Consider the following 22,447-nt stretch of genomic DNA (forward strand, 5'->3'; position numbering starts at 1 on the left):
ACTGGACTTCACTTCTTCTCTTTCTCTGACGTCACCAGCTGCTTCTCCTGCTTTGTAACTGGAACAACGGCAATAAAAGCCTTATCTTTGAGACGACTTCTATCTCCAGTGTCTGCTTTGGCTTTATCCAAATAACTGTTCTGGCGTGATACAAAAGAACCAGATCCTAACAGATGCTGGGACAGCCCTAACTATGCTCTACAAACTCTACATGAAAGTCCCTGGCACTGGTCCTTCCACGGCTTTAACACTCACTTCTTTGGGTGAAATAATGTGGGCAGAGCAGATTCTCCTGATATTTCCTCAGCAGAAACAGCGACGGACATGAGTCGAAAGCGACCCGGACACTCAGAGCGACGGCGGCTCCAGCTCATTACCGGGGGAAGTTAGAAGAATCAGGACTTACAGATCTTGTGCTTCCCTTTCATGGGGAACTTGACGAGCAGCTCCTGGGGACTGGAGCAGATGAAGACGAACGGAGAGCTCGACTCTTCGCCGATATCAGGGAACTGCACAGAGAGGGAGGACGAGAGCCGGGGTTATTACAGGAACTGTGTGTGCTTTACAATACAGTCTTTATGCAGAAAAAAGGAGATGTTAGTGACTTTCATTGTCCCATCAGCTTCAGAAAACCATCGCCAGAGCTGAAAACTGAGAGCACTTTAAGGCAAACAAAAACCCATAACATTGTAAATGAAAATGTACAAATCTATGATAACCACAAATACCGTAAATGCTCTAATAGAGGCCGGGGCCTTTATTTACTCCAGGGCATCAGGACCAGGCCTTTATTGGAACCAGGCCACAATTAGAGACAGGCCTTTATTTCTATTTGAGTAAAACGGACGACCAGGAAAACGAAGAAAAACGAGATTTGTGTCCATTTGAACTAAAATATTAGGTTCATTTATTAATGAACATTTCAAACCCTCTCCCAGCGGCTGGAACATTGACGCCTTTTATTTTGTCGGGACAACAGGAAGTGTTTCGCTGCTGTTAGCGGAGCTTTGACATCAGTGTCACTGCAGGTTTCTGTTTCGTTTTTACCGGACCGGATTATTTGTTGTTATCTTGTGTAAAAGGCGAGTTTAGACGGAGCGTTTGTGTTTGTGATCGATCATGAGACTGACCCGAGAGAAGACGAGACGCTCGCGCTGATGGGAGGAGTTATTTTGAGGCGCGGGACTGACCTGCACACGGAGCAGCTGGACGTGCTTTGAAGACGCGATGGAGACTTTATTAAAACCCTGGAGGGTCACACAACATTTGCCCTGTTTCCAAATATGGTCACAGGAGGTTTGAAAAGTGGCTAAATCTGTGTCAAAGTTACGCTGGGATCAGCTCCTCCGCAGCGTCGCCCTCGGCCCGGGTTCAGTTTGTTACTTCCTGCACCTGAGTTTTCATTTACACCAGTGTGAGACAAATTCCTAACATGGGGAATATTTCTACTGCTATAGTTTCTAATAAAAGCCCCGGCCTCTGTCGGAACACAGGCCAGTATTAGAGAATTTACGGTAATAATAATCCCTATATTAAACTCTAGGACATGGCCATAGACCCAGTGCAATGTGGTCAAATGGGAAACACAATGACCTTATGCCGCATCTGACAAGAAAATGAAGTATTTGCAGTTTTTCAAATGTTTTATAGGAGGCTCAGACTTTAGCTCCAGTTGTTCATGATCAAATATAACATTTGTTTCTTTAAAACAGTATTTCTGTGCTACACGACTACGTCACACTGAACCTGGGAATGAATGGAGGAAACAAAGTTAAACAAAACAAAGAAAAGACCTGATCCTGACGGCCTCGAGCGTCATGTCCGATGTAGAGTTTTATTAACACATCGAGAGCCAACAATCCAGACCGTTTGTCATGATATTTGTAGCACCACAGCGTTTTCTATGTTATAGTTGTGGACACAGGCTGTGGCTCGTTTGAAAGACGAGACTCTAAACTCTCCGCAGGTGAAAACAGTTTGATTCTATGTGCCTCGGTTCCTGAGAAAGTCAACAGTAAGTTAACAGAGGCGAGTTTGGATCAAAATCACTGATGGTTTTCTATAAATGGAGATAACGGGGTTTGATGAAACTCTCGCCTCTCTGGACGGACACTGATGTTATGTGAAGAGACAAATGCCGAAATATCTCAGTTTCAAGTCAATTTTCAACGACAACATCTTATTGTCACTTTTCTCTTTGTCTAAGAGTCTAGTTTCGTATTCAGTCCTGGTTTAGTCCTGGTTTAGTCCTGGTTTGGTCTTTTTTTTTTTGTCACATTTTTATGACATTTTTGTCATTTTTTCGTGAATTTTTGATCCAATTTTTGTCATTTTTTTGTCACATTTATAAAAAAATGTCAAATTTTTATCCAATTTTTGTCATTTTTTTGACATTTTTTCGTCAATTTCTTGTCAATGTTTTCTCGCTTTTTTGTCACATTTCCATCATTGTTTTTGTCTCAGTTTTGTTGCTATTTTCTCACCTTTTTTCCAGAAGCTTTTGGATTGGGGCAAAGCCAAACTGGAGAAAATGTGCTCAGTTCAGGTGAAAGGTTAAAGCTAAAAAGTGGAGCAGTCTCACGTGCATGTTGGCGCCATGATTTTTTTCTAGAAATGGAGATAATGGGGGTTTGATGAAACTCTCTCCTTCCTGATTAACTCCTCTCTCCTCTGACACCAACGTTTTGTGAAGAGGCAAATGCCGAAATATCTCAGTTTCAAGTCCATTTTCAACGACAACATTGTTACATGTTCTGAAACACGCGTGTTCTCGATCTCTTTTCATGGCGTGTGCATTTAAACAGCCTGGTTCTGGATTGAAGACTTTAACAGGATGTTTCTCAGTCGTCCTTGGACCGATTTTACCCATTTCAAAACTCAGAGAAATGTTAAAATCTCAACTGTTTCGATCTGTCCATGTGAAGCTGCTCTGCTTTGTCAAACGCTCCAGAGAGAGAGAGAGAAGTGTCGGGTTTACAGCTGTTACTACACAACAACAACACACCAACAAACAATAATATATAAAACCTCCAGATCGTGACTTTTCACACGTTTCTGATCGTCATTTGTTTCAGTTCTGTTCATCACAGAGCTGCCAAAACGGTTCATCAGAGTGTCTAGTTTCAAAAACGGCTTTTTGTCTCATGGACTTCGACTCGTGTGACGTCCAAGTTTGAAGAATGTTTGTTGACAGACCCCAAAACGCCGGGACCAGGTGGATGAAACCTTTAGAAAAATGAACTCAAGTCTCTCCTGTTTTACCTCTTCTTACGTCACACCCAGAAGAGGATGTGAAATGAAACAAGATCATATCATTCGGTGAAATCTGAAACATTAACTTGACAATATCATGACTCAGAAAAGCATCTGTAGCTCGTGTTGTTTAACCGTAACAAAGCTGAAGTTCTCACATAAAAAGCCTGGTTGATTCTGTCGTGACTCCTTTAAAAGAGCCGTGAATCCCGTGTGGTCCAGGATTGTGTGAGTGATTCCGAACATGTCCGGGCTAATGCGACTGCAGACGGCAGAGACGGCTCATGATATGGACACAGATAAAGATCATCACAGCGGAGCTTCACTGGCTCCTAAAGCAGATAATGAGCTCATTTACAATGCTAATGCTAATGCTAATGCGCTACAGGCACACGGGACCAACTGCACCGGGATCTCTGTGGAACATGTTCCGTGTGTGTCGTTTCATTTGGAACCATGACAGAGACAGAGATATTGAAATGATGTCAGGATTACAGACAGCTTTAACAAAGGGCTGAGGGACACACTCGGTATTTAAGGATCAGCCTTTTCCCTTCAATAAACACGCTTGAGATAAAGCTCCATATCCCAAACCAAACCATATCACAATGTTTGGTTTGAACATTTTATTTTGAGCCATAAACAGAACTATACAAGAACAAATACAGAGACAAGAGTGCCTTTAAACACAACACACGTCCTTTATAACTGGCCAACAGAATCAAATACATCACACTTTAGCTCGAAAAGGAGTGGGAACAATCCATCCATCCTTCTGCTTTATCCGGGGCCGGGCCGTGGGGGCAGCAGACTTCCCGATCCACACACACCTCCTCCAGCTGTTCTGACCCCGAGGCCACACCAGGCCAGCTCGGAGACATAGTCCCACCAGCGTGTCCTGGGTCCACGAGGCCTTGTCCCACTAGGACATGCCTGGAACACCTCCCGCGGGAGGCGACCAGGAGGCATCCAGAACAGATGCCCGAGCCACCTCAGCTGCTCCTTTCCACGTGAAGGAGCAGCGACTCTACTCCGAGCTCCTCCCGGGTAACTGAGCTCCTCCCCCCCAGCCACCCTGCGAAGGAAACTCATTTCAGCCGCTTGTATTCGCGATCTCGTTCTTTCGACAATAGGCGGCGTTCACGATTTAGAATGTGATGATGTCATAATGTCAGGTGGAGGGCGGGGCCAATACAGCTCTATGGGAGAAATGCAGTTTTTGGAAGAAATCTCCTTTTTCCTCATCAGTATTTGATCGTGATCGGATTCACAAACCTGTGATATTATTTTTATGTCTGAAAGTCCTTTCTCTTGGACAACATCACGCTCATGTTTTCACATATTGTCACCACTTTTTGACGTTTTTCTGAGAAAGTAATTGGACAATAGTTCATATGAGCCGACAGAGGAGACGATGAACTTTGTGACAGTTTGTGTTTCATGTGGATTCCTCCAGTAATGACTGAGATATGAGCCAAAAAACAAAGACATAAGTTACCGTCAGTTGCTCCACCTCCATTTTAAACTATAGGCTCTTTAGAATGTTGTGATGTCACGTGAACGCAGCCTATTGCCGGGTTGCAGGTTCTAGAATGTGATGATGTCATCGGACCCGACGGGGGGAGGAGCCAGTTTTTCCTATTAACAGCGTTACACTCTCTGCAGTCAGAGGAGGCTCTGCAGTCAGAGGAGGCTCTCTCTCTAGAACGCACAGTAAAAAAGCTACAAAATTGTACTAAAAATAAATCCAGGAAACAGCGAAAGGTGAAGCAGTTACAGCGAGAGACCAGAGGTGAGCACATCGTAGGTGCTCCTCAAACATCATGTATCAGTGTCATAAAGAACAGAAGAGGATCCTCTGATTATCAGAGAGAAGACATTTGTTTTAGCATAAGGACATGCAGTGGTTAGTGCTCGTGCTTCAGCTAGAAGGTCCCGGGTTCGATTCCCACCTGGACGGGGCCTTTCTGTGTTTGCATGTTCTCTGTGAAGGTTTCCTCCGGTTTCCCCTACCACTAAAACATGTACAATAGGCCATGTGTGTGGTGGTGTCAGTCTCCCCCAGGGGAAACTGAAGCTACAAAGGTAGTTTACACCGAGTGTGGAGTAAAAGTACAATCGTCTCATGTAAAGCACTTTGTGACCAGGTCTGTGAAAGACTCTGTATAAATAAACATCTTCTTCAACCAGGCCATGAGGAAACCGACATGCAGCTGAAACAAACATGTCCCTGCACTCAAATAAATGACCTTTAACTGACAGTCAGAGTGCGTATATATATATATGTTATACATATATGTAAATACTACATATATAATATGTAATATTTTCTTTAAAGACTAATGACTGAGCTGATAAGTCGACACATGTTTTACGAGCGCTCGTATGTTTTACCTGCGAGATACTTTTACTCAACAAAACTCCAGTGTGGAGTAAAACAATGAGGGACAGAAACCACACGTGCACTTCACAGGAAAAGGAAACACACAGCTGTACCGAGAGAGAGGGAGGTGGCTGCCCACAGACTCGTAAGGCATTATTATTGTTATTATTATTATAATTAGCCCAGATGATATTTATAAAAACGGTCCTTAAACTATATCGATAGTGAGACCATTTGAATGAGTGAAACTGTCTGATGAGAAGCTCTTCGATCATGTTATATCCATGTCTAATATGTTTAAAGCACCAGTACATGTCCTGAAAACATCTCCATTAGCGAGTCCTGTAATGTGATGCTAATGCGATGCTAACCCCGAGCGCACACGCAGCAAAGGCGCCGCGGGAACACGAGGCCGACGTGAAGCCGAGCCCCGCCTCGAACAGATAACTCGTCTGCAGTGATTGCAATTAACAGGGATGAGATTAGAGAGGAATCGGGCGCCGGGGGGGACATAGTTCTGAGCAGGATGTGCAGATCGATGCTGTGAGGCTCCTGGAGCTGCTTCTCAGAGCCCAGGCCAGTGATGAGGGCGAAGCGTTCTCCACACGACTCAGCGAGGTCGATGTGTTTCCTCTCGTTCTGAAGAGGACGGTTTGTGAAGCCCCGGCAGCTGAACACACCGGTGCGTCAGGTAATCATCAGGTAATGAGAGGATCTGCTTATTGTGGAGGATCGTGAGTGCGTCAAAGGATCTGGCAGAGTTTATGTTTTCAGTACAAAGACACTAAGAGCCGCGGGTAAACGGCTCGATTGAAAACTAGCACATACTATTTTATAGGGCTGGACAATATGGAGATTTGACTTTTTCATAATTAGTTCCAAAGAGGCCTGATTATTCTGAGTGAAACCCTAACCCAAGTTTATTTCGGTGAGGGAAGTGCAGCCAAACCTGGATTAACTGAACAGTATTAAAGTGATTGTCTCTCTCCTCAGTTTGCAATCACAGGCTCTCGTTAAGTCGACCCGAGAGCGATGCTTTTGGGTCGGTGTGAAGCCTTAGACCGGCTGAAACAGGTGTCTCTCAGAGCGGCTTCACTTCCCTCTGAAAAATGTAAAAAAATTGTGTTGAAAATATCGATCTCAAGCTCCATCCGTCCCTCACTCGTGACCAAGACCCCGCCGGGGTCGGTCTGTCGTGGTGAAGAGGGAGCTGAGTCGGGGCAAAGCTCTCGATTTACCGATCGATCTACGTTCCCGCCCTCACCTATGGTCATGACCGAAAGGACAAGATCGCGAATACAAGCGGCCGAAATGAGTTTCCTTCGCAGGGTGGCTGGGGGGGAGGAGCTCAGTTACCCGGGAGGAGCTGGTGTGGCCTCGGGGTCAGAACAGCTGGAGGAGGTGTGTGTGGATCAGACTGCTGCCCCCGCGACCCGGCCCCGGATAAAGCGGAAGAAAATGGATGGATGGAGCAAATAGAAGAACATATTTCTAATAAAAAACGAGAAAAAAAATGTGAAAAATAAGAAAAACATGTGTAAAAAATTTGGCAAAATGACCAAAAATGGGGGTATGCGGTGCTAATGCTGTCCATGGACCAACAGCATCAACACTTGGATAAAAAAGTAGCAGATTGTTCTCCGGTACCAACTTTCGATACTTTCATTTTTTCAATACCGCTCGTACCTGAGCTTTTTCCCCGATACCAGACCTGCACCCGTCACTAAAGAGGCTGAGAAGGAAAGAGTCGGCACGTGGGATAAAACAAACGCTCAGTTCCTGCAGCCTCAGGTCTGATCAGCCTCAGGTCTGATCACATCACTGCAGAGGAGCTGGTCAGAAACGAGGTCCGTGAATCCAAATCAGATTCTCCTGATCCAAAGCAGAGCTGCATCATCCAGTCCTTTGCTTAATTCTAGTTCCTCTGATTGATCTGATTCAAAACAACAACTGAGGGTCCTTGAACGCGCCGCGCAGATGAAAACAGAGGCCTCTTCAGAGAACCCGAGTGTGAGAGAGCGACGGTGCTGGAGTGGAAGCCGACCTGCTGCGCCTCTTTCATCCTGCATTAGCTAATTAGCATTTAAAGCGGCTGAACGCACCTCTCCGCCTCCCCCTCTAATTGTTTCCATCCCCTGTTAATCAAAAGGCCATGAAGCGCCGTCGCCGTGACACTCGGGTTTACCGGAGCCTTCCATATTCATCAGGACGGGGCTGATGCAGTCTGAAAAGGTGATGAAGGCGCCGCTGCTGACGGGTCTGGAGAGGCTTTTTATGGACGTTTGTCAGAGTTTCCCATTTGTGAGAACAATATTATTACAACGGACCTCCATGTTTGACACAATACCTTTAATACCTCGCCTTAGACATGTGTCGGGATTCACTTCATTCCTCTTTCGTCCAAAATATAAAGGTGTAGAAAAGGAAAAAGTGCAGCCCCAGTTTTGTTTAACCTCTTAACTCCCGCCTAAACTGAGAGGATCTTTTTCCTCACGTCGGATTTTTTATCCATCATTTTTTGTAACTTTTTTTGCCACTTTTTCGTCAATTTTTTGTCACTTTTTTATCACATTTTGGTAACATTTTTTGTCATTTTTTGGTCATTTTTTGTCAATTTTTTTTCATTTTTTCGTCAATTTTTTTATCAATTTTTTTTCATTTTTTGTCACATTTTTGTCATATTTTTGTAATTTTTTTTTCATTTTTTTTTTCATTTTTGGAAATTTTTGGGTCAATTTCTTGTGACATTTTTGCCACTTTTTCATCAATTTTTTGTCACTTTTTTATCACATTTTTTGTCATTTTTTTGTCATTTTTTTGTCATTTTTTTGTCATTTTTTGTCAATTTTTTGTAATTTTTTGTCAAATTTTTATCACATTTTTTTCATTTTTTTGTCACATTTTGTCAATTTTTTTTCATTTTTTCGTCAATTTTTTTATCAAATTTTGGTCATTTATTGTCACATTTTTTATTTTTTTTGTAGCATTTTTATCACATTTTTGTCATATTTTTGTAATTTTTTTGTCACATTTTTTTCATTTTTGGAAATTTTTGGGTCAATTTCTTGTGACATTTTTGCCACGTTTTCACCAATTTTTCATCATTTTTTATCAATGTTTTCTCACTTTTTTGTCACATTTCCATCATTGTTTTCGTCTCAGTTTTGTCGCTATTTTCACACCTTTTTTCCAGAAGCTTTTGGATTGGGGTAAAGCCAAACTGGAGAAAACGTGCTCGGTTCAGGTGGGAGTTAAGGGGTTAAAGTGTAAAACATGGAAGTGTCGTCTGCACGATTCGTCTGGTTTGTGACAAAAATGTGACAAAAACAAATTAAAAATGTGACAAAAAATAAAATAAAATAGATAAAAAATGGACGAAAAAATGACAAAAATGAGTTGAATACCCAAAAAAATATGATGGGAAAAAAATCAGATGACGTGAGGAAAGAGATCTTCTCAGTTCAGGCGGGAGTTAAGAGGTTAAGGTAAAGAAGTTACTGCTTTAAAAAAATATTATTTTTCTGCCCAACATTTCTTCATTAAACTTGCTGCTTTCCTGGAATAACATGAGAATCATTACTTATAACAGCTGCCATCCATCTAAATAAGTTCAGTAAGTCATATGTTCAAAAGCAATAAAACCTCACGTGCACTTTAAGGTGAGACGCTGCAGGTGAACAGTGAAAAATTAAATTTCAAGATGTCCATTTGAAATCTGTGCTGAACATTACTAATATAAACATGAGGAAATAAAGGTACTGCAAATGTTCTGTCACTTTATGTTTTCAAATACAAATAAGACAAACACAGAGCTACCAAAATCACAGAGAAGTGGAGATGCTGCTGCCAGAGTGGAAGGTAAACAATGCTGTAGTTACTGAATGATCTGAAATAACAGAGAAAGGATCACATTGGAAAACAGTGCGAGACAACAAACCGCGGCCTGAACTGTCAGGATTGATCAGAAACACTGGACTCTTTGGACCAGCAGCAGTTATTTTTAGAGCGAGGCTTTGTCCTTCCACTCACTCTGAACCCTCAAATCCACCCGGGCTTTAGCCGACAGATGCCCCTGACAGGCGGCCCCTGACAGGCGGCCCCTGACAGGCGCCCCTGACGGCCTGTTTGCTGCTGACTCAGGCTGTGCGCTCTTACTGTCAGGCAGCAGTTTAAGAGAGGACGGCTCCGGCAGAGCGTCCACATTCAGCCACTTCATCTGACTCTGGAGAACTCATCCTTTAGAGAGGTTTCAAACAGACGTGTGGAGGTTTCATTATTACAGCCTGATATATATGTTTGATCAAATCAATCATAGGCCGATAAATAAGAGTTATTTTCTTTGTAACGTGAGTCTGTGGGCGGAGCTCCAGTGGGCGGGGCCTCAGTCACCTGCAGGGCACTATTTACTGTAGATGCTCGTTACGTTTCCCTCGCCTGATCAGCTCCACGCCTGCTTCAGTATCTGTTCAAATGTTTGTAAAGAATGAGAAAATATACAACATATAACATGTATTCTGGCTCACAGGCACTTTCCCCACATGAACGCCATTAAAGTCATTTATTTATCTGTGACTAATGATTTACGTCACTATGAACGTGAAAACCTCCGTAAGGCGGCTCAGTGAGACGCTCCGATGACCTGCTTTAGACTCACAACTCACAGAATGAAGCAGTTTTCAAGACAGTCACGTGACCAGATGTTACTGAAAGAGGCTTCGACGCAGATGTTTTGAAGCATTTGCATCAGGAAGAGCGAGTTTTTTGGCCATCACTACAAATAAATTTTCTCTGGTTCAGCTTTAAAGAGGGGGTGTTCTGCTTTTGTCAGTCCCATAGCACCAGTCTATATCTCACTACAATGATGACAAACCTTCTGTTGGTCTGTAAATGCAGTAAATTAGAATAACTGCCTTGTATAAAATGTCTCTCTCAAAATGGCTGTAGTGAATGTCTTGAAATAGGCCTCTGTCTCTTTAAGAACCTCTGAGCCTTTAGACACGCCCCCTCCACACGCTGTCTGTGGCATCAGTGGGGAGGGGGTTCTGCTGAGGAGCAGTGGTTGGTTACTCGGCTGGTGACCAAAGCTCGGAGGCGTCTCCAGGAGGTGGGGGCGTTCCTAGGAGGACTCAGGCAAACCTATCCCTAAAATGGCCGCCATCAGGCAAACCTATCCCTAAAATGGCCGCCATCAGAGTTTTTACAGATTACTCAGAAATACGTGAATGTGCCAAGGCAACACTTCAGCCATGTTTTTAATGAGGGAGTGACAGAATAACAGGATGGAAAGCTGGAAAAAGTCCATTTTGCAGAATCCCCCCCCCCCTTTAACCAAATCTAAAATGCTACAGCCTATAGGCAAGAGTAACGCGTCATTTGAACTGAGTGCAGTGGCTCTGTCTCCCCCGCGACTGTGAAGTAACTCATGAGTCATGATTCTCCAGCAGTAATGTATGAAATCAGTCCAGCAAAACAAAACCTCCCACAGCAGAAACTCAAACCCCCAGTATCGTATCGGTGGCTAAAAGGTTGGATCGGTGCCTCTCTACAAATGAATGCCTTGTGCCTGCAGTGTGAGTGAGCAGGTTTTATCAATGAAGACAAACTGCACCAGGCAGAACAAAAGACGGAGCGAACAAACCCCCATTTCCTGCCTCTCCTGTGAAAAGGCCTCATTTTAATTCTGTAAACAAGAGGCTGATGAGGCTGGAGGCTCGGCAGCTCATTCACCGGCGCTTCTGCCGCCTCGGAGAATCCATCATTGTGTTTCCAAACAATCTGAATCTGAGCTCATTGTTTCGGGCGGCCGCTCCATCTGTGAGACTTTGTTGATAAGTGGGTGTGAACAATCTGCATAAACGCGACTTCAAAAACACGACACGCCAAGCAGCTGAAAGGAAACCCCTCTTTGAAAACGAACCCGGCCCGAGGAGGCGGAGGAGAAGCTGATCCCGCCTAGCCATCGCCACCGCCACCGCCACCGCCACCGCCGCTGCTTCAGGGACCGCGGTTCCATGAAGCGGAAACAACAATAACTGACTGAGATGTGGAATTCACCAGTTCATTGGAAAACGAAGAGGGAGCAAGAACACACGTGAGGCTGGGGGGGTTTCACATACAGGCAGATTAAAAACACTTCTTATGGGGTGGTCATTCTTACATCTGGAAATATATGAAGTAACTGCAAATAGTCTTTTTCTTTTTGGAATTGTAATAATAATTTTCCATATATTATGTTTTTACTAGGGATTTGAGTTTCAGAATATGACATGACTCTTAAATGCAGCAGAGTCTGAAGTTCTGTCTAAAGCAGAAGCTCCATGACTTCCTTCTTCACTTCTCAGTCTGTGACTGAAGAGCAATGAGGCCTCAGCCTTTTTACTGGAAACAAAGAGCTCACTGTATTTAGCCTCATGTTACTGTCACTCATGGTGTCTGACCTAAAGTCTCACTCTGAAGAAAGTCAACTCACATTTACACTGAGAAGGCTGGAAGGGCGCCCCCTTGTGTCACCTTGCATCCAAATGCCCGGAACGTAAAAGGGGGTCAAAATGACCCGCAAAGGCCACACAAGGTATAACCTCCCAGAGCTGCTGTTTGGATGAAAACTGCCTCCCACCCTCATAGACGTTTTGCTTGAGGCTCCAAAGGTTCTCAATAGGGCTGAGGTCAGGGGAGGAGGGGGTCCACATCATGAGTTTCTCTCCTTTTCTGCCCATAGCAGCCAGTGATGCAGAGGTTTTCTTTACAGCAGGACACGGTGCGTTGTCATGATGAAGATGATCTTGTTCAGGAAAACATGGCTCTTCTTTTTGTACCATAGAAGACAGTGGTCAGTCAGAAAGAGGTCATTTTCACACCTTCAGGGATCCTAAAGGGGCCGACCAGCTCTCTACCCATGATTTTGGCCCAAAACATGACTCCGCCCCCTCCTTTCTGACGTCACAGCCTTGTTCGGACATTGTGGCCACTCACCAACCATCCACTCCTCCATCCATCTGACCATCCAGGGTCACACGGCCTCATCAGTGAACAAGACTGTTTGAAAATGAGTCTCATGTATTTCTGAGGCCGGATAGAAGGTTTATGCACAACTGCAGCCTCTGGAAGGTCCTACACCTTCATGTTCGGGAGACTCCAGAGGCACCAGCAGCTTCAAATACCTGTATGCTGCTTTGTAGCATCTGTTCTCTTAATCTGATGTGTTTGTCTGGCAGAAACCGTCCTCATTGTGCCTTTATCTGCACAAACCCGTGTGTCTCCGAATCGTCCACAAATCTCTTATCAGTTCGATGATTACACTTCCTCTTTCATGAAATACCTTTTTTTACCTTTTTGATACTGAAATACAATTTGCATAATAATTTGGAGCGTGGTGTATGAATTTGTATCACGCTATATCTGCAAACTGAAGCATATTTTTAAATTTTACTTGGTTGAAAATACTTAGTTTATCCAAGTACTTTGGATAACCTTTGGTTCTTCACTTCTCTAGATCTTCACCAGGTTTTCCTCAGAGGAGATAGAAAAAGCACACGTCGCTGAATTATGGAGTTTAACATTTTTCCAGAATAAAATGGGACATTCTGGTCATCGCTACGGCAACACCGTGAAAAATATGGCATAGGTGTGATTGACTTTTCTGGTCGGAGCGACTAAATAGAATTTTGTGCCAAATTATTTTTATTTTCGCAAAAGTAAAATTTGTACTCACCATATAACTCCTATAGGGGGCGCTATCGCGCCAAATTTGAATTTTGCCAAATGAGAGTGTTTAGGACTGTGACTTTAACATCTGACAAAAAAATGATCAAAAAATGTGCGAATGGGAGCCATTTATTGTTTGCAAAAAATTGCAAAATACTTAACGTTAAAGTTACAAAAATAATTTGGATAACTTTTAAAGTTCTACTTCTCAAGAATATTTTCCACCCAAAATTAGCTCGTTCCGATAAACGGTCTAGGAGGAGATAGTTTCTGTACGAAGTGAAAAATAGAGGCGTATTCCCGCTTCGCGGGCTTTCATCCAAAATGGCCGACATCCAATATGGCCGACGGCGTTGCCTTTATAATATTTTTTGCTCAACTTGTCATGATGCACGTCTGTGCCGATTTTTAGGATTCTACGACAAACTTCATTTTTGCCCGCGTCCTATCTCGCAATGTTAAAAAAAAACTGAGGTTTGGAAATAGTCAAAAGTTTCGTCGGATCGGGTTTGAATTTTGGGCCAAAATCTGGGACTTTTCGTCGATGTTCACTGGGTGAAAATCGCGCCCATTGACTTTTATGGGCTCTGTACAATTACAATGTTGATTTTTGCATTATATATGTATGTGCACGGGACGTGCACGACAAGTCGAGTGCATTAGTGAGTGTGTGAGAGGAGGCGAGCGCTTCGCGCTCATTTTTTCTGTGCGCTCCGCGCACTTTGGGGGAGTGCTCTATACGATTACAAGAGGCCCTTCGCCAGCCCTGATGGCGCTCGGGCCTAATTAACTGACTTCTTAAACACATAAATTCAGGATTTTCACACCTGTCACTAAGGAATACTTGAATGTCAATCTTGTATTGTTACGTCCAGCAGAAGAGTCATGTTCTAGAGAAGCTCCATGACTTCCTTCTTCACATCTCAGTCTGTGACTGAAGAGCAATGAGGCCTCAGCCTTTTTTACTGAAAATAAAGAGCTCAGTATTTAGTGTCATGTTACTGTCACTCACGGTGTCTGACCTACAGTATAACTCTGCAGCCAATCAGATCACAGTGACTCAGAGTGGGCGGGGCTCAAATGTGACCAAACGCCAAGATCCAAGATCTGAGACTAAAACAGGTTAAATATGTTTGTTTGAAGTGTTTGACAGAGGAACATCCATGAACAAATGGAGCTAAAGTCTGTGCCTCCTATAAAACTAAATAATATTAAAAAAAAAACAAATCCCACAGATTATCAAAGAGTCATGAAAATAGATCAAACTGTGTCGATCAAATAAGTGGCGTTTCTATCTGACTACATTGCACTGGGTCAGAAGAACCAGGCACAAGATGCTCCATTATCATGGCCACGTCCTCTCTGGAGCTCCACCAAAGACCTTTCCCACATCCATTGTAATAAAGAGCCGCCTCCATGTTTCAGCTGGAGCTCAGGAGCCCAACAAGACCACTCTGTTCCCCACAAAGTGCCCCTCTCTCTCTCTCCGCCCCCCAGCCTCCTTCAGCTGGCAATTAAGTGCACCACAGACAAGTAATCTCCTTCTGTGCGCCGGGGCCAGAGCGGAGCAGGCATGTGGAGAGGCTGGAGCGAGCTGGAGGTGCAGGGGGGGGGGGAGAGGTGTAGCCAGGCCCTGCTTGGCTGCACTCAATCTCAGCCCAATAAAAAGGCCTTCATTGGCGCGATGCGAGCGAGCCAGACGGGCTGGGAGCATGTGGCTTTGAGAAATGAGCAGGACTGAAGAGGGGGAGGGGGGAGTCAGGAGGACCGGCCAGGAGGGCTGTTCAGAGCCGTTCTGGACAGGGCTGAGGGATGTGGGGAAATATTTTCACATTTTCTGTTTAGGTTTGAAAATACAGATTTCAAACGACTGCTAAAGGAATACAAGACACACATGTATTTCCAAACAGCAGGGTTTACACTTGACAACCCCACAGAGGGATGGAGACTGGGTCATTTGTTGCTTACAGATCACATTAATAACTATTGTGACCATATATATATATATATATATATATATTGTCTAGCAGTGCTGCGGGGTCTCGAGGTGACTGTGAATTGACATTGAAGCGGAGCTCCTTTTCACAGGACGTCCTGTCATATCAGGGAGTGAGCTTCTGGAATAGTATTCCACTGTCAGTGAGGGAAAGCACGGGTCTCTCTACATTCAGGAGTCATTTAAAAGTGTGGCTGAGGGAAACACACACATGTGATCATGTTTAGTGCATTATAAAAAAAGAGATACAATCATCAGTGTAATACGGGCTGTGCAATAAGAGTCCGATAACATGGGCTGGCAATAGGGGTCAGTGTAATATCAGGTCTGTCAGGGCATGTGCATTAGTGAGGTTTGTGCAGTCGATGCATTTACTATATTCTCCTCTGTCCACTCTTGTTATTGTTATTTGTTTTAACATGATGTGATCACTGTTCTCATCCCTGTCTCTCTGTATATAGTCTGTACATAGTCTGTACATAGTCTGTATATAGTCTGTACATACTCTGTATATAGTCTGTACATACTCTGTATATAGTCTGTACATACTCTGTATATAGTCTGTACATACTCTGTATATAGTCTGTACATACTCTGTATATAGTCTGTACATGCTCTGTATATAGTCTGTACATGCTCTGTATATAGTCTGTACATGCTCTGTATATAGTCTGTATATAACATCAACCTGCCAGGGCGTCTGCAGATGGAAATTAGCCTGAGGCTATAATCTGGCATATTTACATTTGTATAAATGTTCATTAATATGTATTGTCTCCTTTTCAAATACATAAATAAATAGCCTCAGTTGAGAATAGTGGCTGATTCTGGGTGTGTGTTTTCCATCACAGTTTGTAAATAACAGCTGATACATGGCAAAAGAGCTCAGCCATAATGCTTATGTTTTTATTAGATTTTTTCTTATTTGACCTTTTTTAAACCAGGAAGGTCCCACTGATATAAACAATATCTTTTTCGGGGGAGTCCTGGCCCCAGAGGAGAACCCATTGTACATGTTTATTGCTGGGCTGCAGGTGACATCACAGCGTTCTAAAGGCCTACACTATTATATAGAGGAAAAATGATTTTGTTTTTGAGGAAATTGTTGCTCTTGTACAGAGAGATCATGGACCCAGTGACTGATATTAATGGTCATTTTTCTAATTCATTCATTTTCTTTTTAGCCACGACTTGTGCTCCCCCCCCCCCCCCCCCCCCCCCCCCCCTGCTGGGTCCGGTGACATCATCATATTCTAGAACCTGCAGCCCAGCAATAGTGGTAGGAGAAGCTGGAGTACTCGGAGGAAACCTACACAGACACAGGGAGAAGATGCAAACTCCACACAGAAAAGCCCCGTCCAGGTGGGAATCGAACCCGGGACCTTCTCGCTAACCTCTGCGCCACCGTCCAGTCCAAACTCTCTCTTACACTGCATTTGTTCAGTGATTGGAGTCCTGGTCTGGCACCTGTCGCCCACTCATAGGGTGTTTCCAGGTCCTACACAGCCCCGCGCCTGGAGACTCTCGGACGAGGGTCTCCACCGCCCAGGCCAGGACTAATCAGGTCTGACCAGGCACAAGGTTCAGCACCGACCTCTAGCCGTGGCCAAAGAGCTGAACACATCACTGTGCAACTGGCTGCTGTCGGCGGCGGCAAGTCCTCCAGAACCATCTCACTGAACACGGGGGCTCCCCAAGGCTGTGTGCTGAGCCCCCTCCTGTTCACTCTGCTGACCCATGACTGAGCTCCAAAGTACGACTCGAACCTCCTCATGAAGCTGGAGACGACACAACAGAGGTGGGCTTCATCAGCAACAGAGCAGAGTCAGACTACAGGAGTGAGTGAGCAGTCTGACCATGTGGTGCACACAGAACAATCTCTCTCTACATGTGGAGAAGACAGAAGAGATTGTTGTGGACTTTCCAAGAGCGCAGGTCCAGCTCCTCTGACAATCAGCGGTGCTGCTGTGGAGAGGGTGACCAGCACGAAGCTCCTGGGTGTGCACATCACAGAGAAGCTCTCCTGGACCATGAACCCTACGTCACTGGTCAAGAAAAGTCATCAGTGTAACTAGAGGAGAGAAGAACAAGAGAAGAGTCCCAGCCTCCGTTATGTGCAACTTCTACAGAGGGACTATAGAGAGCACCCTGACCATCACTGTGTGGTTCTTCTACAGAGGGACTATAGAGAGCGCTGCCTCCTGCTGAAGGAGCCTCCAGCGCATCGTGAGAGCAGCGGAGAAGATCTGCTGAGCCCCTCTCTCCTCTATTAAGGACATGTTCTCCACCCGTCTCACCCGCAACAACACCCATCACACAGTCTCTTCAAGGTAACGCCTTCAGGGAGGAGACGGCTGTGGAATCTACGGGCCAGTTCCGGTCGACTGAAGAACAGTTTCAAACACAAGGCCATCGGGAAGCTGAACTCCCTGCCCTCCCTCCCATCCCTCTTCCCTCTTCTTGAACAATGTGGAATAAGGAATCTTGAGCAGAGGGAGAAGCAACAGCTACAGTGAGTCTTCATGGAGGTATATTTGTGTAGAACCTGCAGAACTGACGAGCTTGTAATGACGATACTGAATCACAGAGAGAGCTCGCCGCACACAGAGCCTCTGATGGAGAGCTCGCCGCACAAAGCCACCTGTGAGCCACCTGTGAGCCTCCTCAGAACCCGCTGGGCCACTTCCATCCAGGGAACGGCGACAGATGGCTGAGCCGGAGCTCCGCACGGCTACATGTGGGAGGTGAGAGGCTGTCGTCAGGATCAGATGCCTCGTCTCCACGTGGGGAGACTGGGGAGCGCCGATTAGAGAAACCACAAAGGATCTGTCAGAACGAGACGCCCGGCTCCGCTGCCGCCGCCGTGAAACAACGACATCTGCAAAACACGGCGTTCGTCATGGTCACGCGCCGTCCTCTGAGCCTGAGCGCTGTGTTCAGTCAGGAACGCCCTGAGGAACATGACTCTGCTGCTCCACACGGCTTCACACGGGGGCGTCTGTTTGCACCCACTTAATGCCCGCCGTGCCACACAACTGGAACACAACTGGAGCTGCCACACAACTGGAGCTGCCACACAACTGGAGCTGCCACACAACTGGAGCTGCCACACAACTGGAACACAACTGGAGCTGCCACACAACTGGAACACAACTGGAGCTGCCACACAACTGGAGCTGAGGACCAGGCGCTGCTGTGAACTCAAAGAGAGAGACGCTAACGAGATGGTGGGACTGACAGCGGGCCGGGAACAGGGACCTCTTTTTAACCTCTTAACTCCCGCCTGAACCGAGAGTCTCCAGTTCGGCTTTACCCAAATCCTGTAGGCCAGTGTGACGCCTCATTTGAAAGACCTACAAAACTAAATTGATCTTTTTCCTCACATCATCAGATTTTTCTTCATCACTTTTTTTGTCGGGCAGTCGCCTCATTTTTGTCAAATGTTCGTGACTTTTTTGACGCTTTCAAATTTTTCGGGTTTTTTTGTCAAATTCTTATCACCTTTTCGGCCATTTTTTCCTCAATTTTTTGTCAATTTTTTGTCATTTTTTGTCATTTTCTTGTACATTTTTTTGTCAATTTTTTGTCAATTTTTTTCACATTTTCATCATTGTTTTCGCCTCAGTTTTGTCGCTATTTTCACACCTATTTCCCAGAAGCTTCTGGATTGGGTTAAAGCCAAACTGGAGAAAATGTGCTCGGTTCAGGCGGGAGTTAAGGGGTTAAAGCATTAATTGCGTTCAGATGTTAGTCCTGAGCCACAGTGACCTGAGCAGCATGTTTTCAAAAGCGCCATACAAGACATATGCATTATTATGATTTTAAATACCCTGAGTCCTTCATGGCCAGCACAGACTCTCAGCAGAAACAAATCCACTGAACCTCACAAAGTCCAGTGAAACAATGTGAAACACAGAAACCACAAATGCAGTTTACAGAAAAAGGCAAAAAACGCCGCTGTACGAAGCGAGAGCACTGCAAAAAGTGAATATCAAGCATTAAATGAGTTGAATTGAGGAAATGTTTCTTGTTTTGAGCGGTTTTCACTCATTCAGACACTTTTCCTGATCGGACCGAGTTTGCTTTGCTTGTTTGAGGACATTTCACACCAGTTCTAGGGTAAATCTCGCTTGAAATAAGAAAGTAAAACTGCCAATGAGATAAGACCAGTTTTCTTTCCTCATTGGCAAAGAAAATGACCTGAAATAAGGACGAAATGTATCGAAACGAGTCAGAAACATCTCAGAACAAGTGAAATAATCTGGGACAAATGCCCAACAACTTCTTAACTTTTGATCATTTTTTTGTATTTTTTTTGTCCATTTTTTGTCATTTTTTCGTCCATTTTTTAATCAAATTTTTGTCCTTTTTTGTATTTTTTGTATTTTTTTTGTCAGTTTTTCGTCAAATTTTCATCACATTTTTGTCATTTTTTTGTCAGATTTTTGACATTTTTTTGTATTTTTTTGTCATTTTTTCGTCAAATTTTCATCACATTTTTGTCATTTTTTTGTCAGATTTTTGACATTTTTTTGTATTTTTTTTGTCAGTTTTTCGTCAAATTTTCATCACATTTTTGTCATTTTTTTGTCAGATTTTTGACATTTTTTTGTATTTTTTTGGTCAATTTTTTGTCATTTTTTCGTCATTTTTTAATCAATTTTTGCTCATTTTTTTGTCATATTTCAATGACTATAACTGAGGAAATGTTTCTTGTTTTGAGCGGTTTTCACTCATTCAGACACTTTTCCTGATCGGACCGAGTTTGCTTTGCTTGTTTGAGGACATTTCACACCAGTTCTAGGGTAAAACTCGCTTGAAATAAGAAAGTAAAATTGCCAATGAGATAAGACCAGTTTTCTTTCCCCATTGGCAAAGAAAATGACCTGAAATAAGGACGAAATGTATCGAAACGAGTCAGAAACATCTCAGAACAAGTGAAATAATCCAGGACAAATGCCCAACAACTTCTTAACTTTTGATCATTTTTTTGTATTTTTTTTGTCAGTTTTTCGTCATTTTTTTTATCATTTTTTTGTCCATTTTTTGTCCGTTTTTCGTCAAATATTCATCACATTTTTGTCATTTTTTTGTCAGATTTTTGTCATTTTTTCGTCAAATTTTCATCACATTTTTGTCATTTTTTTGGTCAATTTTTTGGTCAATTTTTTGTCATTTTTTCGTCATTTTTTAATCAATTTTTGCTCATTTTTTTGTCATATTTCAATGACTATAACTGAGGAAATGTTTCTTGTTTTGAGCGGTTTTCACTCATTTAGACACTTTTCCTGATCGGACCGAGTTTCCTTTGCTTGTTTGAGGACATTTCAGACCAGTTCTAGGGTAAATCTCGCTTGAAGTAAGAAAGTAAAATTGCCAATGAGATAAAACCAATTTTCTTTCCCCATTGGCAAAGAAAATGACCTGAAATAAGGACGAAATGTATCGAAATGAGTCAGAAACATCTCAGAACAAGTGAAATAATCTGGGACAAATGCCCAACAACTTCTTAACTCGTCAAAACAGCTAAAATGTGGATTATTGTGCTCAAACTGAGATGTTTATACTGATCTAGTTAATTCCTTTTTGCAGTGAGGGAGGTTGCTGCTTGTTTACGCGTCGCCATGACCTTTACAGTAAAATACAATGTGGATTTTCCAATAGCAGGAACCATGAAGACTGTGAAGAGTGGTGTCTGGGAGCACAGAGACAATAGTTCTGTTTCCATCACAGAAAAAGCGCATCGGTCCAGCAAAAATGACTTCAGTGTTTTTGAGGTTTTCTACTGAAGATCGGGCGGCGTCGGTTTCCTTGGGCAGAAGCCTAACCCTCCCCCTCAGTAACGGACGCCGCATGGTAGAACCGCCAATAACGCCGCAACAATGCCTTCGCTGATTGGTTTACTCCACATCCTGTTAAGGCGAGACACTGCAGGTGAATAGGAACAAAAAAATAAATGCAGAGATGTCAATTTGAAACTTTTGCTGAACATCACAGATATAAATGTGAGAAAATAATGTATTGCATTTTTTCTGTAATTTTATGTTTTCACAAAAAAATAAGGCATTTTGAGAATTAAAATTGATATGGTTTTATTTTATTGACATATTAGTAACTAAGATTTTCTCAGAGGTTTTTTAGTTTTTCAATAAACTAATCATCAGTGAAAAAATCTGTAAAAACTTGCCTGTTTTTTTGGTTTCAAAGCTGAATAAATCAGGCTAGGAATTAGATATTAAAAAATCCCTCTGAAAATTTTTTTGTACTTTTTTGTCACTTTTTTGTCATTTTTTGTCATTTTTTTGTCATTTTTTGGTCATTTTTTTGTCAATTTTTTTGTCATTTTTTTGTCATTTTTTTGTCATTTTTTTGGTCATTTTTTTATAATTTTTTTGTCATTTTTTTGTCATTTTTTGTCAATTTTTTGTCATTTTTTGTCAATTTTTTTGTCACATTTTTTGTCTTTTTTGTGTGATTTTTTTGTGATTTTTTTGTGATTTTTTTGGTTTTTTTAAAAAAAAATTTTGTCATTTTTTGTCAATTTTTTGTCAATTTTTTGTAAAATTTTTGTCACTTTTTTGTAAAATGTTTGTCACTTTTTTGTAAAAAAATTTTGCCCTTAGCAGGACACGTGGATGTCAAATCTGTCAATATTTATGAATGAAAACCCGCGGGAAAGACGGCCTTTCTACTTCCGGGTCGCCCCCACCTCGCAGACAAAACATCATCAAATAAACATCATCATTTTTATATCTGACATGAAAACTAAGATGTAAAGGGAGGAAAACAGAGACAAATCTCCACTTCCACCACTGCGGGAAACATCAATACTTTCACCTAAAGTGTCTCGCCTTAAGGTACATTCCACTTTAGAAACGTGGTTGATGCCGACTCTGATGTCGACAACCTGCGCCTGATGGATTCCGTGTCTTCGTGGCTTGTGTTCAGTCTAAAGGTGAGGTCACATGTTCCTTCATTGGCTCCGTCAGACTTTACAAGTTTAAGCTGATGTTCTGCAGCGCCGCCCTGGGATTAAAAGCTACGGCTGACTGGTTTATTCATGCTGACAAAGGGAGTCACTTTCAGGTGTTCGTGGTGTCAACTTGACCCGA

The 22,447-nt window shown here is 43.2% G+C and overlaps 1 protein-coding gene across 1 annotated transcript in view; it reads right to left on the reverse strand.

Annotated features, from left to right (window-relative positions):
- Window positions 1-395: 395 nt before the first annotated feature.
- Window positions 396-22,447, reverse strand: part of LOC306961691 (activating signal cointegrator 1-like) — a gene marked incomplete at its 3' end in the record, with an annotated part of 96,896 nt that continues 74,844 nt past the window's right edge. Inside the window, exon 12 of the mRNA XM_079554536.1 lies at window positions 396-509. Within this exon, the coding sequence (XP_079410662.1) occupies window positions 396-509 (114 nt within the window). The remainder of the gene's footprint in view (window positions 510-22,447) is intronic.

The sequence above is a fragment of the Gobius niger genome, assembly GCF_951799975.1.
Source record: "Gobius niger genome assembly, chromosome: 4".
Lineage (NCBI taxonomy): Eukaryota > Metazoa > Chordata > Actinopteri > Gobiiformes > Gobiidae > Gobius > Gobius niger.